At 37.6% G+C, this 17925-nt stretch overlaps 2 protein-coding genes across 4 annotated transcripts in view; both read right to left on the bottom strand.

Annotated features, from left to right (window-relative positions):
- Positions 1-17867, bottom strand: part of Rp2 (RP2 activator of ARL3 GTPase) — a 44923-nt gene extending 27056 nt beyond the window's left edge. For 2 of the 3 annotated variants that reach the window (XM_077107586.1, XM_077107585.1), the window contains exon 1: positions 17419-17689. In XM_077107586.1, the coding sequence (XP_076963701.1) occupies positions 17419-17517 (99 nt within the window). In that variant the 5' untranslated portion in view covers positions 17518-17689. Of the gene's footprint in view, positions 1-17418; positions 17690-17802 lie in introns of those variants that run through there. The other variant, XM_077107587.1, reaches the window with a different exon arrangement.
- The window catches only part of LOC143639426 (uncharacterized), an 831269-nt gene that overhangs the window by 484847 nt on the left and 328497 nt on the right, over positions 1-17925 (bottom strand).

Raw genomic sequence — 17925 nt, 5'->3', positions numbered from 1 at the left:
GTACTTAGCATATTCAAGGCCCTGGGTTTGATCTCTAGCACCATACAACATACAAATTTTATACACACACACACACACACACACACACACACACACATACACACACACACATATTTTTTTCACCTAAAAGACCATTCTTATTTCTTCCAAATGACTTTTTAATCTAGTTTGAACTGTTTGTGAACATATAAATTTCATGAAAAATGTACCAGAAACAAGCTCCAATATAGTATATAAGAATTTCATTATTTACAAAGCAAATTATAATCATCCTAGTCATTAGCAAAGTAGCTTAAAGTGATTTACTCAGTAATGTACAATAAACACTGTATTTATCCAGGTTTATATAATATACTAGGAGGAGCATTTGTCTATAGCATGAGACAATAAAAGAGGTACTTGTTTTCCAGTTCAATGTTGTAACTTATAAGCAACATGATCTTGAAAAAGTCACTTTAACTTTCTGGATATTCAGTCACTCAACCAACATTGAACACCCAATATGAGCCAGGCATTGCTTTAGACACTAAGTGAATATGACCAGCTCTTTCCATAAAGGAAATAAATACTTACAACCTGTCAATTCTAGTGAGAGGTTCTGAGAATATTCTGGAAACACAAAGGAGGAACCTAGTGGGGTGGAAGATTTCCTGTACAAAGTGAGAATGAATGATCCAGGCATGGTGGCACATACCTGTAATCCCAGCAACCCAGGAGGCTGAGGAAGAGGATCACAAATTAGAGGCCAGCCTGGGCAATTTAGTGAGACCCTTCTCAAAAAAAAAAGGGCTGGGGATGTGGCTCAGTGGTTAAGTGTCCCTGGATTTAAGCTCCAGTATGGGAGAGGTTAGGAGGGAGAAAGAAGTGGGAGTGGGGAGGGAGAAAGAGAGAGATGAATGAATGAATGAGTGAATATGAATAAAATACAGTTTACCAGAAAAAAAAAGAGATGGAAATAAAGGATTCCCCCACTTCCCAAAATAAACAGAATTAACAAAGTAAAATTCTTCAGAAAGCAGGGAGAAAACTGGTCTGGTATTATTAGCATCAATGGAATAGTAGTGAATGAAGCCAGAGAGGTAGGCAGGGTCACATTATAAATCTCATAATTTATCCATGGGAAATAGGGAACCAGAGAAGGAATTAAATAAGCTCAATTTACATTTCAGTTAGATTACTCTGTTAAGAATAAGAGATTGTGAAGCATGAATCTGAGGGGCTGATAGAGAAAGAGCTGGAACTAGAGTAGTAGTTAGGAACAGGAGGATGGGATGAAGATGAGAATTATTGAAGAAACAAAATCAGCAGATTTGGTAATTTAATGGCTAAGGGAGGTAAGGCAAAAGAAAGTGGGAAAAAAAGATTCTTCTTAGGGAAATGATACTTCCCTGGTTCAGTGCTTCTACATTATGACACACATTAATACATTCTTCAGCACAGCCCAGCATGTGGACTTATCCATATTTGTGGACTGGGGACATACTTTAGCAGTAGAGCACTTGCCTAGCAGGTATAAGGCCCTGGTTTCGATCCCCAGCACTAGAAAAAAAAAAGTAGCCAGACTTATGAGTATTTGTGAATGTATACATACCAATGAAATAAGTTTTGCAAAATAATACTTACCATTAATTTATGCTATGCTCCCAAATATTTTCTATTATCCCCACTTACAGGCTTGACAAAACATTGTTCTGGTTCACGTGATTGGATGCTAGTAGTGCCATAAACAGAAATGAAAAAATACAGAAGGTAACACAGGTTTAATGTAGAAATATTCAACCAATTCCATTTCCAGGATTTTACAGGTGACCCACAAAAAGAAAGGTATAGTGTTTCAGTTTGGTCTCCAACAAGATGATGAATTGATATAGTTGCTTGTTCCATTGCCCAAGATCAACCCCAAACATACCAAGAAAGGAACCCACTAAGAAAGGGGAAAACCATGACCAACCCTTACACAAATGTGTGGGAGGATAAAATATAAAAGGAACTTCTGGGATTTCTGCTCTTGCTTCCTGCACACCACCTCTGATGTAGACCTCCAATCCAGACTTCTTGGGAGTAATTCAGGGCAGGGAAGAAATACTGTGCTGGATGTAAAGCTAGGAAAGCAGGTAAAGACTAACCAGGGCAATTGCTTCCCTTCCATACCCCCCGGAAGTGATGAATTTAAATATAAGGAGAGGGGTTATGAATATATAGCTCAGTGGTAGAGCACTTGCCTAGCATGTATGAGGACCTGGGTTTGATCCCCAATGCTGTAAAATAAAATCAAATCTAAGGATTGCTCTCTAATGCTGTTTCTCTCAATAGGTCAAATAGGTCCCCAAATTAAAAACAATAATTACACACAACAAACAAACTTGAGTTCCACATTCAAGATGTAGAATAAACTTATATTTTCCTCAAACACATATTAAATATTTTTTTAAAATCATGTACTGGGCTGTAAAGCAAGCCATAGCAATTTTTAAATTACAAGTTGAGTATCCCTTATCTGAAATGCTTAGAAGCAGAAGTGTTTCAGATTTTGGAGTTTTTGGATTTGGGAATATTTGCATAGATTTTATTGGATGAATAACGCTAATCTGAAAATCCCAAACTTCTTTATTGGTACATATTAATTATACAGAATGGTGAATTTCATTGTGACATATTGGTACATGCATATAATTTGATCAATTTTATTCCTCAATACCTCCCTTCCTCATTCCCCCAGTCCCCTTCTTCTACCCTATTGATCTCCCTTCTATTTTTATGACATCCCCTTTCCCCTACTTTTTTCCAACTTGTTTCCACATATGAGGGAAGACCTACAGTACTTATCTTTCTGAGAATGGCTTACTTCGCTTAACATAATATTCTCCAGTTCCATCTGTTTTCCTGTACATCACATAATTTTGTTCTTCTTGATAGATGAATAAAACTTCATTGCATATACATACCACATTTGCTTTTCTATTCATCTATTGACTGACACCTAGACTAATTCTTTAACTTGGCTATTGTGAATTGTGCTGTGATAGATATGGATATACATAAACCTCTAAAGTATGTTGACTTTAATTCTTTTGGATAAATACCAAGGAGTGGTATAGCTGGATTATATGGTAGTCCTATTTTTAGTTTTTTTGAGGAAACTTCATACTGATTTCCATAGTGGCTGTGGTACTTACATTCCCACCAATAGAGTTTTAGAGTTCACTTTTTCCCTATACACTTGACAGTATTTATTATTACTTGTATTCTTGATGATTACCATTCTGACTGGAATGAGATAGAATCTCAGGGTACTTTTTTGTTTTTATTTTGGGGATTCCAGGGATTGAACTCTGGGTCACTCAACCACTGAGCCACATCCCCAGCCCTATTTTGTATTTTATTTAGAGACAGGTTTCACCGAGTTGCTTAGCATCTCGCCATTGCTGAGGCTGGCTTTGAACTCACGATCCTCCTGTCTCAGCCTCCCAAGCCACTGGGATTACAGATGTACACCACTGTAGCCGGCTCACAATGCACTTTTGATTTTGAATTTCCCTGATAGACAAAGATGTTGGACATTTTTTTTTCAAATAATTGTCAACCATCTGTATTGAAAAGTGTCTGTTCAGTGCATTTGACCATTTATTGAGTGAATTATTTGGGGGTTTGGGGGGGTTTAGTCTTTTGAGTTCTTTATATATTCTGGACAGTAATCCTGTTTGAAAAGTAGCTAGAAAACATTTTTTCTCGTTCTACAGGCTGTGTCTTCATGCTGTTGATTGTTTCCTTTACTATACAGAAGAGTTTTACTTTGATGCTATCCCATTTATTGATTCTTTCCTGAGCTATGTTTATTATGTCCTGAGCTATAAGAGTCCTATTCAGGAAATTGTTACCAGTGCCTATATGATGAAATGTTTCCCCTACATTTTCTTCTAACAGTTGCAAAGTTTCTGGGATTAGGTCTTTGATAGGTTTTGGGTTGACTTTTGTGCAGGGAGAGAGATGTAGATCCAGATTCATTCATCTACCTTTGGATATCCAGTTTCCTCAGCACCATTTGTTAAGGCAGCTATTCTTTCTCCACTATATATTTTTGGCATCTTTGTCAAAAATCACATGACTAAGTATGTAGGTTGGTCTCTGAATGCTCTATTCTATCCCTTTGGTCTACATGTCTGTTTATATGCCAGTCCCATGCTATTTTTGTTACTTTGGTTCTATAGTCCAATTTGAAATTGGGTATTGTGATGCCTCCAGCTTTGCTCTTTTTGCTCAGGATTGCTTTGGCTGTTCTGGGTCTTTTGGTTTTTCCAGATGAATTTTAGGAATGTTTTTACTAGTTCTGTGAAGAATGTCATTGGTATTTTAAAAAATATTTATTTTTTAGTTGTAGGTGGACATAATATCTTTATTTTATATTTAGGTGGTGCTGAGGGTTGAACCCAGTGCCTTATGCATGCTAGGTGAACACTCTACCACTGAGCCACAACCCCAGCCCTATCAATGGTATTTTGATGGATATTACATTGAATCTGTGGATCACTTTTGGTAATATGGCCATTTTAACAATATTAATTCTGCCTGTTCATGAGTATGGTAGGTCTTTTTATCTTCTAGTATCTTCAATTTCTACTTTCAAAATTCTGTAACTTTCTTATAGATGCTATTTACTTCTTTGGTTAGCTTTATTCTGAGGTACTTTTTAACATATCACAAGTGGAGTTTTTTTAAATTTCTCAGTGGATTCACTATTGGTGTATAGAAAAGTTATTGATTTTTATGTACTGATTGTATATCCTGTTACTTTGCTAAATTTATAAGTTCTAGAAGTGGAGTTTTTTTTTAGTATAGGATCATATCATTTGACTTCTTCCTTTCCTATTTATATTCCCTTTATTTTGTTCTCTTGCCTAATAATCTGAGTAAAATTTCAAGTACCATATTGAATAGGAGTGGTAAGAGCAGGCATCCTTATCTTGTTCCTGATTTTAGAGGAAATGCTTTCAGTTTTTCCCTATTCAGTATGATGTTGGCTTTGGGTTTGTCATATATAGCCTTCATTGTTGAGGTAAGTTCCTTCTATTCCTAGTTTCTTCAGGGTTTTTTTCATTAAGAGATGCTGAAATATGTTGAAGGTTTTTTTCCTGCATCTGCTGGGTTGATCATGTAATTTTTGTCCTTGGTTCCTCTACTTATTTGGTGTATTATGTTTATTGATTTGCACATGTTGAGCATACTATCTTTGCATCCTTGGAAAGAAACCAACTTGATCATGATATTTGATCTTTTTAATGCGTTGTTGAATTCAATTTGCTAATATTTTATTAAGGATTTTTGCACCTATGTTCGTCAAGGGCATTGTTCTGCAATTTTTTTCTTTGAAGTGTCTTTATCCAGCTTTGGTATCAGGTTAATACTGATTTCATAGAATAAGCTTGGAAACATTCCCTCCCTTCCTATTTCATGGAATAAATCGAGGAGCATTGGCATTGGTTCTTCACTAAATATCTGGTAAAACTCAGCTATGAGTCCATCTGGTCCTGGGTTTTTCTTGGTTGGAGGCTTTTTATTACTACTTTCATGTCATTGCTTGTTATTGATCTGTTTAGGTTTTCTGGAATATAAATTTTCTTTTTTTTTAAGAGAGAGAGAGAGAGAGAGAGAATATTTTAATATTTATTTATTTTTTTTTAGTTTTCGGCAGATACAACATCTTTTGTTAGTATGTGGTACTGAGGATTGAACCAGGCTGTATGCATGCCAGGTGAGCACGCTACCGCTTGAGCCACATCCCCAGCCCTGGAATATAAATTTTCAAAGTAGTCCCTAATAAACCTGAGACTTAAGTTGTTTCAGTTGTGCCTGTTTTAATATTCCCATCTTTCCCTCTAATTTTAGTAATTTGGGGTCTCTCTCTCTCTCTTTTCTCTGTATAGTCTGGCTAGAGTTTATCAATCTTGCTTATTTTTTCAAATAATCAATTATTTATTTTATTGATCCTTTGTATTATTTTTATAGTTTCTATTTCCTTAATTTCACCTCTGATTTTCTTTAGGGGTGGGTACTGGGGATTGAACCCAGAGGCATTTTACCATTGAGCTACATCCCCAGATCTTTTTTATTTTTTATTTTGAGACAAGGTCCCACTAAATTGCTTAGGGCCTTGATGATTTACTGAGGCTGGCTTTGAATTTGCTGTCCTCCCGTCTCAGCCTTCCAAGTCACTGGGATTATAGGTGTGCACCACATGCACAGCTAGAACTTTTAAAAGTTAACCTTTTTGGAATTGTGGAGGCATTTTATTACCCTGCTTTCTTATGTTTCCTGTGCTTTAATATTGAGATTTGCTCATTTGCTGGGATGGATATCTCTTCCACTGTTACGTAAGGGCCTCTTTAGTGAGCTGCTTTATCTTACCATGTACCAAGGACCAGGGGTATATCTCAGCATCAGAGCACCCATTCATTGTGTTCTTAGTGCTATGATGAATCCCTAGCACTGTTTTGGGAGGAGATAATAATCACCAGTAACTGCAACTACTTGAAAGCAAACAGTATACTAGTAAATGATAAAAATTTATTGAAAATGTTCTCTATAACTCCACTAGTCAAAAAGTGGAAAAGTGGAGTAATACTCTATAATAGGCTGAAAAAAAGTAAAATTAAACTATATAGAATATGAAGAGAAAGAAGACAAAAACAAAAAAACAAAAAAAAAACACAACAACCAGGAAGGCATGAAGGAAGAAAGAAACAGAAGATAAAATAAGAGTTAAAAAGGAGAGAATATACAAGAGAAAGCAAAGGCAGAGTTAATAAATTCAATTAACATATTAGAACATTAAGGGTACACAAAATTAGATTAACATACACATTGTCAAATAGTAAGGGGAAACCTATCAAATCAACAGAGAGGACAGCCCCAATGAAACAAAACAAAAAATAAACTTAAAAGTAAAGAGTCTAAAATTTCTCTTTGCCAAGATATTTGAAGTGGAAATTTCTTACTGGGCCTTCAAGCTTTGGATTCTGCCAGATATTAGGAGGTATAGTAAGTGCCAAAGCCTCAGCTACATGATCTCTGAAGTATCTGGGTGTGGAGGTAGCAATTGTACCAGCTGTCTCTGCTCTGAGTTGGGAACTGTATAATCAGTATTTCCCCATCTAGCTCAGCATTCTGCTACAATAACTGTCCAAAGGGTGGGCACAGTGGCACACGCCTATAATCCCCTCTGCTCAGGAGGCTGAGGCAGGAGAATCATGAGTTCAAAGCCAGCCTCAGCAAAAGCAAAGCACTAAGCAACTCAGTGAGACCCTGTCTCTAAATAAAATACAAAATAGTGGGGCTGGGGCTCAGTGACAGAGTGCTCACCTGGGTTCAATCCTCAGTACCATATAAAAATAAAATAAAGGTATTGTGTCTACCTACCTACACACACACACACACACACACACACACACACACACACACACAAGAGCTGGGGATGTGGCTCGGTGGTAGAGTGCCCCTGAGTTCAATCCCTGCTACCCCTACAAATAAAGCTTCAGATTTCAGAGCATTTTGGATTTTTAGATTAGGGACACTCAACCTGTACTATTAAAGAAATACACACAGTGAAGTGCTCTTTCAAAGATAACAGTAGGCCCTGTAAAAACGTCAAGACTAGTAGCCTGCCCAACATTGACCCTAATAAGAAAAGCAGAAAGAGACATAACAAAAGAAGAAAATTTCAGGCCCATTTCACATGCCCATACATGAAAACAAAATTAGCAAATTGAATCAATCCCATAGAAAGAAACACCAAATCAAGTTGGATATATCCCAGGTTGTGTGGTGTTAGAAAATCTTTAAATGTAAACTATCGCTATATAACATCAACTCAATCTTAAGTCCTGTTGCCCTCCCACGTGAACTCTGTTCTTTAGTAAATCTGAAATACTGACTGTGATGTATATGTGGCCTTTGATTCCCCTTGACCCAGAATACCTTCTCCCAGTTCTACTTGTCTGTTTGTGAAACAGTTTCTGTGAAGCTTTCCAGGTTCCCTCAACCGGAAACATGCTCCCTTTCCTGAGTACCTACATTACATTAAATACCAATCTATGTCCCTTCCTGTAACATAAGTTTTAGGCTGGAATCCTGAAACCAGTCTATTTTTTTTTTTTCAAATTTTTAATTTGAAAGATGGAGTCTCACTAAGTTGAGATGGAGTCTCACTAAGTTGCTGAGACTGGCCTCAAACTTGGGATTCTCCTGCTTCAGCTTTTCAAGTAGCTAGAATTACAGGCATGTGCCACTGCACCCAGCTTGCAATCAGTCTATTTAAAACTGAAACATTTCTCCCAACATTACCTCTTTATTTTCCAAAGTGCTTGGCTTCCTTCTGACATACTATATATAAATTATATTTTTATGTGTCTACCGTCTGCCCTCCATGAGAACATAACTTTCATGAAGAAGAACTGATCTGTTTAGTTCACCCTTGTTGTCCCCAGAACCGAGAACAGTGTTCAATTCTACCAAAGCACTTCACACATACTTGTTGAATCCATTTTGATCACTTAAAATTTATTACCTTAGAGTAATAGGTGATCTATAATAGGTGATCTACATGTGTTATGTGAATAGTAACTAAGCTTGATAATCATACATCTCTTAAGGGGAACTTGAAGCTTCTCCACACCTCATCCTCAATCCCATCCCCAAAGAAATGGAACTCTGACATTGATCAAGAACAAAATGGTAGGGTTTGCCAGGTATGGTGACACACATCTGTAATCCCAGCAACTCAGGATGCTGAGGTAAGAGAATCACAAGTTCAAAGCTAGCCTCAGTAACTTAGCAGGACCCTGTCTCAAAATAAAAAGGACTGGGGACTTAGCTCCATGGGTTCAATCCCTAGTACCAAAAAAACTTTTAAAAGTAGGGTTGCAGGTATAGCTCAGTGATATAGCACTTGCCTTACATGCACAAGGCCCTGGGTTCAATCCCCAGCATCACAAAAAGAAAAAAATGTTTTTTTAGTGACATTTAGTTGGGTCATTATTCAAGCTGGCCAATTTCTGAGTAGGAAAATAAACTATAACCATACACAAAGTCTGGCAGAGGCCCTCTTTTTAATGCCTGACCTGGGTCTTTCCTTTTTACATTCTCTTCTTTCCTACACCTGAATAAAAAGAGGTTTAGGCTGCTTTCCACTTGGAAAGCTACTAAAAGGGGATGGGAATATAGTCATGAGCAGGCTAATAGGATCTTGATCCAGTGTAGGCCTTAAGGTGGGGAAATAAGGAATAAGAAAGAGTGGTTTAAGTCAGTTCTGCTTTAAACCTTAAGCAGGGTAAAAACATTTTATGCTTCTCTTTCTGGCACCAAGTCAACTCCCACAGAGGGGCTGGTAAAAATGAAAGTGCCAACAAACAGAGAGAGGTAGGGAAAAGGAGCAGGAGTTGGCCTATTTTTACCACGCCTCAAGATCAATGGGCAAGAGGAATCCTCATGCATGTTTGTGGTTTATCTAACTGTACCAGAAACTTCTTAAAACTTTTATGTAAAATTTTGTGAATGTTGGGCTGGGGTTGTGGCTCAGTGGTAAAGCACTCACCTAGCATGTGTGAGGCCCTGGGTTTGAACCTCAGCACCACATTAAAAAAAATAAATTAAATAAAGGTATTGTGTCTGACTACAACTAAAAAATAATTTTTAAAAATTGTGTTTTTCCTCGGGATTTGATTTGGGGTTCAAGATTCTGGTCAAATGATTTTGTCTAGACACAGGTAAGTTTAAACATTTGCAAGCATATTTATATGAAAATTAAGTAGGTGAAAAAAAACACAACTGGGGGCTGGGGTTGTGGCTCAGCGGTAGAGCGCTTGCCTAGCCTGGGTTCAATCCTCAGGACCACATAAAAATAAATGAATGGAATAAAGGTATTATGTCCACCTAAAAAAATAATATTTAAAAAAAGAAAAAACCACATCTGGATAAAAATAAATCAGCGAGGGGCTGGGGTTGTGGCTGAGTGGTAGAGTGCTCACTTAGCATGCATGAGGCACTGGGTTTGATCCTCAGCACCACATAAAGGTAAAATATACTGTGTCCACCTAAAACTAAAAATAAATAAATAAATAAACATTAAAAAAAAGAATTCAACATGAGGTGCAATGGCACACATCCATAATCCCAGTGACTTGGGAGCTGAGGCAGGAGGATTCTAACCTGGAGTCCAGTCTTGACAACTTAGTGAGTCTCTGTCTCAAAATAAAAAAGTCTGGAAGTGTAGCCCAGTGGTAGAGTGCCTCTGAGTTAAATCCCTAGTATCACCATCACCAAAAAGAAAGAACTTAGCTAGTGTTTTTTTTGTTGTTGTTTTTAATGTATTGTTTAGTTGTACTTTGACACATTACCTTTTTATTGATTGATTGATTGATTGTGCTGGATCAAACCCAGGGCCTAGCACATGCTAGGCAAGTACTCTACCACTAAGCCTCAACCCCAGCCCTTAGCTAGTGTTTTTTACATGACAACTGATATGATATAGTATGAGATATACAGTATTAAACTGACAAATTTCAACTACATAAATTGGCATTGAGATTTCTTGTTGCGAATACAGAAAGTCTATTCTTAACTTTTAAATTACTGAGCTGTTGCTTATTGATAGGCTCAGACTTTGTTATGGATTTAATGTCTGTCCTTCACCCCCAAAATTTATGTTGAAGTGCAAACCTCCAGTGTGATGGGTTTTTAGAGGTGGGGAGACTTTGAGAGGTTATTAGGTTTAAATGAAGTCATGAGAGCCCATCATGATGGTATTAATGCCCTTTTAAGAATAAAAAGAGGAGCTGGGCTGTGACTCAGTGGTAGAGCACTTGCCTAGGATATGTGAGGCACTGGATTTGAGTCTCAGCACCACATATAAATAAATAAAATAAAGATCCATCAACAACTAAAAAATTTTAAAAAAAGAATAAGAAGAGACATCAAGTGTTCTCTCTCTCTCCAAGAGCAAGAAAGCACACAGAGAAAAGGCTATGGGGTACAACAAGAAGGCAGCCATCTATAAACTAAAAAAAGAAACCCCAGCAGATGCTGGATCTTTTGGCACCTTGATCTTGGTATTCCCATGCTCTAGAACTCTGAGAAATACATTTCTGTTATTTAAGCTACCCAGTCTGCAGTATGTTGCTATGGCAGCCTGTCTCAATCTACTCCAACAGCAAAGGCCCTCTTCTCTTTGTGCTTTTACCAAGCTTTATACTGTGTGTGTGTGTGTGTGTGTGTGTGTGTGTGTGTGTGTGTGAGAGAGAGAGAGAGAGAGAGACAGAGAGAGAGAGAGAGAGAGAGAAACAGAGAGAACACATGCACATGCATACACTAGAGCAACTGCACTTGTGTGATAGCTCTCTGGTGAATCTTCTTAAAAGGACACTAATCCTTTCAGATCAGAGCTCCACCCTTATGACCTCATTTAACCTTAATTACTTCCTTAGAGGCCCTATATCCACATACAGCCACATTGTGTTGGGAGAGGGTAGGCCTTCAACATAAGAATCTGACAAACATTCAGTCTGTAGCAGCTGCCAAAACTAAGGATTTAAATGTAATTTAATATTTTCTCTGTACATTCCAGCTTTCCTAACTCATGGAGCGAAATTAATCATATAGCTAAAGAGTTTATAGCTAAATAATTCTATAGTATAAAACTATTTGAATTGTCAACCCAGTCTTCAAAGGAGAAAGAAGATTTATGCTGCTGTGCTTTCTCAATAATGCCTGAAAGTTGCTCAAAGCAAAAAGTAATAATAAAACAACCTAAAGCTTAGGCCCATAATAACCTTGCAAGTTACTGGTTCTCAAATAAAGTGCCTAAAATCACACTCATAAAAAGATCATGCTTTAAATTACTTTTTCATATGAGCCATTTATAGAAGTGAGCTTAGATTAGACTGTATTTCTTACTATAATTCTTAAAAGGTAATAGGTCTGGGGATATAGTTCAGTAGAAAAGCACTTACCCTAAGTTATATCCCCAGCACCACACACACAAAAGAAGACCCTGAGTTCAATGCCCAGCACCACAAAAAAGGTAATATACTTTCAAAATCAAAGAAAAAATTAGGAGTTGGAATTAACATGATATTAATTTGATGTCCTACAGCTACTAAACTATATTAAGCATTATTTTTCTAATATAAAACAAAAGTGAACATCTTATTCTTAATCTAAGATAAAATAATGGATTTTGTTCATTTTAATGGAAATCTAGTCCACAAAAAATTCTTTTTAAAAAAGAAGTAGCTACTTGGAAAAAGATAATGCAGCTTCTGCCAATATCTCTTGGGTCCTTGGAACCCAGCCATAATACTGTGAGGAAGCCCAGGCTGCATGGAGAGTGCCTGGCCTTCAGCCCTAGCTGAGCTCCCAGCTGAAAGCCAACAATAACTTGCCAGCCAGCTAGGCTGTTAAGCCATCCTGAAGGTAGATTATTCAGCCCCTAGTCAAACTGCCACAGTTGATTCAACACTGAGCAGAATCAACCATCTTAGCTTTATACAAATTGCAATATTGTAAACAAAGTAAATACTTGCCATTGTTTTAAGATATTAAGTTTCAGGTATGCAGAGATGGTTTGGTATGCAGAGATGGACAACTAGAATTCCTTGCTTACTTAAAAGAAGGCTAAAATGGCATCTAGCCCCCTATTTAATGCAGACACTTCTTTCTAGCAGGTTACCGTTTAACCTCTGAACATTCTGACTAATGTGGAGGTCAATTTCTCACAAAGCCACCCTTTCCACTGATGAACAACTTTGGGAATTATAATCTGGTTAAAGTTTGTTCAAGTTCTTTCCTTGGATATGATCATTACTGTCTAACCTCTCTAGTTCATGGGGAGAAATTAATCAAATAGCTAAAAATTCTACAGTTAAACAGTTCTGTAGTATAAAATTATTTGGATTGCCAATCTGGTTCAAAGGAGGAACAGGGAAAGGACAGGGTTTTGCCATATTAAATAGTGGAGAAATATTTATAACTTTCCCACTTTATAGATGAGGAACCTGAAGTGCACAAATTGGTTGCTTTAACAAGAGTTACACAATAGAAACTTGAATTTAAAAATTTTTGTTTAGTATTATTTCTATTAAACATGAATCAAATGTAACAAATACAAGATGTGTTGTTCATACCCAACTACAGTTTTCAAATTTATGTCATTATTGTTTAGATACATAATCTTTACTTCCTCTTATTTAGGAGGAATATTGGCATGAATAACTGGGAAATGAAAAATAATTTTCTGTATCATCTTCACCTGATTTTCACTTAAATACTCCCTGTCTTAACTCCAAAAAAAAAAAAAAAAAAACAAGTAATTTCCTGGAGGGCTTGGATGGGTATTATAATTCTGGATCTTCCTTGGTGTTTGAATACACATATTTTGAATACTTTGCCAAACTGGAAGATAGCATGTGGATAACAAAGATAAAAGCATTTCTTTCCAATTATTTATGTATAGATATTGTAATCCAAATATATTTCTTATCATGTCAGTGCAGTAACTGTAAACTTTTTTTTTCAAAGTCAGCAGCAATAGAAAATGAATTTCTTCCACTGTTGACTACAGTATGTCAGTTGCCATGACAACACTTACTCCCCAAACATTCTTTCTAATTGAGACAATTTCTTCTTACTTCAGTCCCTGAAGACTGACCCAATTACCCAACTCAAAACCCCAAGGGTGCCCCTCAATAAAGGTACTCTGGTTACACAACCTAAGGAAAATTTAAACACCACTTTCTAAGTTGCAAGGAAACTTCAGGCAACTCATTTTGGTTTTATAAATAAAATCATAGAAGCTGAATGGCAATTGATATGACTTTAAAAACATATAAGCTATATTAAAATATAGCAGAATCAACCATCTTAGCTTTATACAAATTGCAACATTGTGAACAAAGTAAATACCTGCCATTGTTTTACATTATAGAAACCTAAACTTTTAACACAAACCATTTCTGTTAATATAATGCAGTATATCTCAGTTATGTTCTCTAGGCTGTATTTGCATTCTGTTCCTTCTACGGTATGATTAAACTCTTCTAGGAGCAGGGCATGATGGTGTAGTCCCGTAATCCCAGCACCTTGGGAAGCTGAGACAATAGGATCATGAGTTCAAAGCCAGCCTCAGCAACTTAGTAAAGCCCTAAGCAACTCAGCAAGACTCTGTCTTTAAATAAAATATAAACAAGGGCTGGGGATGTGGCTCAGTAGTCAAGTACCCCTGGGTTCAAGCCCCAATAGCCTCTCCCCCCAAATCTAGGAGCAAACAAGACCATGGTCACTGAAAATATCATTGGATTAATACAGAACATTTACAGTAGTTCAAATCAAGCTCACAGCAAGCAAGAAACTAGAAATATATTTAAAATCATATAAAACTTAAAACTATGGTAAATGAGGCACTATAGAGAGATTTCTAGTTATTCCAAAATAACAACAACAAAAAATTCCAGAAAGAAAAGGCAGTGTTAAAAATGTGGTGTCTCCATTGTTTCAAAATGTAAGCTAATATTTCTCTTTCTTCAATAGTCCAAAAGACTTTTAAACTGAGTTGTTTGGGGAATATAATGCTCATTTAGTTAGAAAAATCTTGATTAAATGAGTTGATCAAGATTTTAACTTGGGCTGGGGATGTGGCTCAAGCGGTAGCGCGCTCGCCTGGCATGCGTGCAGCCCGGGTTCGATCCTCAGCACCACATACAAACAAAGATGTTGTGTCCGCCGATAACTAAAAAAATCAATATTAAAAAATTCTCTCTCTGTCAAAAAAAAAAAAGATTTTAACTTATTCAATGTCAGCTTACCAATACAACTTACTTTCAGTCACTTATGGTAGACCAGCCTTGAAGCCATTGTGCAGTCTAGAATATTGTATGGCTGAATGTACACTCTCCTTTAAGGAGGAAATAAGGTAAAAGCAATTAGCTGAGGCATTCTCTATGTGATTATGTTGATTCCTTTTTGGTATGTGAAATTTTATAACCCTTTCAATCAAATGAGAAAAAATAATTTGTATATTCTAACTTTTTTTTCAGTTTAAATAAACAAGTTACCCTTACTACTGTTGAATTTCCTCCAAAAGTATAAATCATTCTATAATGACTGTATCTACTATAGTATGTTACAGTAGATACATGTGTCCTGAAGTGTTCTATATCTGCTAGGATAACCTAGAAGCAGCACTTTTTAAATGGCAAACTAAATCCAATGAAAATAAACTCTCATGATAAGCCTATTTTTCCATCATTGACTTTTTCAAGTATTTACATAAATAGCTGCTAAGTATTGTGAAAAAAAAAAGATCTTGTATTGGGGTTGGGGACATAGCTTGGTAGTAGAGTGCTTGCCTAGCATGCACAAGGCCCTGGGTTTGACCCTCAGCACTGCAAAAAGTAAAATAAAAATTTAAACTTTTTTTTAAAAAATATTTTTTAGTTGTAGTTGGACACAATATCTTTATTTATTTGTTTGTTTGTTTATGTGATGCTGAGGATTGAACCCAGCATCTCACATGTGCTTGGCAAGTGCTCTGCCACTGAGCTATAACCCCAGCCCCTAAACTTTTATTACACATACAGAAGTATGAGCTTATTTATACATATCAGTAATATCTATACAACTGTAGTATCTAGTAAATGTTCTCAAAAAATGTTCCCTGTTTATAAGTAACAGTTTGCTACATATGGTGTCCCCTGTTCTATTTTTCAATGCTTTTACTTAGCCCAAAGAGCAAAAGAAGAAAAATCACAGAACACATCCACTGATCTAAAAGAGGGATTAATTGGAAAGATCCCAATTAAGCTGAATGAAATGTCAATAAAGGTTAACTGTAGCACAATTTATTGTAAAACAATGAATCAGAGGCAAACAATACTACTATAATTTTTTAAAGCACTTTAGTTTTAGCCTATGATTTCAAAACAAAAAGCTAAAATAAAAATTAAAAAACACAACTTTCTCTGTGGCAGACAGTTCAAGTTTAAAGAGTATTGTTAGAAATCCTAGATCTGAGGAAAATGAATCTTTCAAAAAACGCTCACCAAATAACTTTAAAAGACAGGTTCTAGCCAAGTGCAGGAGGCTGAAGTAGAAGGATCACAAGTTTGAAGCTGGCATCAGCAATTTAGCCAGGCCCTAAGCAATTTAACAAGACCCTGTCTCAAAATAAAAAAATACAAAAGGCTGAGGATGTAACTCAGTCATAAAGCGCCCAAGTTCAATCCCTAGTACCAAAAGAAAAGAAAAAAAAGATAGGTGCAATCTCCTTGTACAACAGAAAACACAGCTTTCAATCATGATAAAATGCCACCATGAAGTATGAATAAGAGAAAACAAATGTATCACATGGTGCAAGAAGGGTCTAAGAACCAGAGGCAGAAAGATAGGGCTTAGAATTATGAAAAAAAGCTTCTAATTTATTAAATGTAACACTTGGAGAATCTACATGCCTAAATTCTGCTGGGAATTGGTGATTGGGCAGGAAGGTTTATGACTGAATCAAACCATTAGTAAGAAACTTACTATAAAGTATTTTGGGGGTAAAGATATGTTGCACTAGGTAAGAGTTAACTGTTCGTACACTCATTAAAGACAATCTCATTTTGTTTGTAAGAGAATAATTAAGTCTATCAAAGTTACTAGGCATAAATGAAGAACTATGTAAAAAGAGGAACCATTAAGAAATGGATGAGTAAGTGTGTTTTGTGCAAGACTAGGGGATATCTTCAAAATAAGAATAAGGGTGTTTTCATTCACATAAAGCAATAATAAATATTGCCTAGTTCATACCAATTACTTTCACTTCACAGTCTTAACACGCATTCAAGACTGTTTCGATTTTCATTATCCCTTTCAGTCAACTGGAAAAGGAGGGAGAGGGAAGCTGTACATTATAACAGTACACTTAGTAACTAAGAAAATGCAGCAGTGGAATATATCATGCGGCACCAAAGAGATTTGCAAGGGAGTGCAGACAAAAGAGAAACAGCCACAGAACATAAGCCTCGGAAGAGATGAGAATCAGTCCCATATGTAATTCGACGATTGGACCAAACCCCGCTCAGCGGGGCTGGTGAAATGAGGTGATTTGCGATTCAGCGCATTCTTGGCTCCTTCCCTGAGTCTATCCTCGAACGGGAAGTAGGCGCAAGTCAGGGAGCAAAACCGAGGCAAAGCCCCTGAGGGCACATCTACCTGGACAACGAACTTGAAGGCCCCTTTCACAGCTCTTTGGGACGCTCTCCCAAAGTCTTGCACCCTGACTTCAGCTACCCATATCGTTGAGTCGGCTTCCCTAGACATTCCAGGCTATAAGGGCCACTTGCCGGGGCGGCTCTAAAAGACTGAGACCAGGGGCTGAAATACTTTCATTACCTTTTCGCGCTGGTCCCAGCTGTACTGCTTGGGCTGCTCCTCCTCACTCTCGGGCCGCGACTCCTCAGCCTTCCGCCTCTTAGAGAAGAAGCAGCCCATGGTCCTGGCCTGCGGGTCTCACCAGCCAACCAACTAGCCCGGGCACCTCCTGGAGTGTGATGTGAACCCTGGGCACTCTGGCCCCGCGGCTCTCTGGACACCGACCCGCGGAGCCGCCCAGCTGCCCGCTGCCTCGGTTCACCGCCAGGCCCAACACCCCTTCTTCTTTTCCCCTTAGTCGCCCTGACGACCCACTGTAGCCAATGACCGCTCAGAGCCTGTTGAGCCAATCAAAGCCCCGTGAACAGTTCTGTGCGGCCTATAAACAGAGACCAACGTACTCACCAATCCAAGCCTGGCTCCTGCGTAAGTCCTCAGCGGCTGAGCCGCCCAGCTCTGGAGAACGCACAGCGGCCCCTCCCCTAGTTCTGTCCCGTCCCACCCCTCAGCCCCGCCCCACCCCTCAGC

The sequence above is a fragment of the Callospermophilus lateralis genome, chromosome X (assembly GCF_048772815.1).
Source record: "Callospermophilus lateralis isolate mCalLat2 chromosome X, mCalLat2.hap1, whole genome shotgun sequence".
NCBI lineage: Eukaryota > Metazoa > Chordata > Mammalia > Rodentia > Sciuridae > Callospermophilus > Callospermophilus lateralis.
Note: the sequence above shows the minus strand (reverse complement) of the source record. Positions and strands in the feature narration are given on the sequence as shown.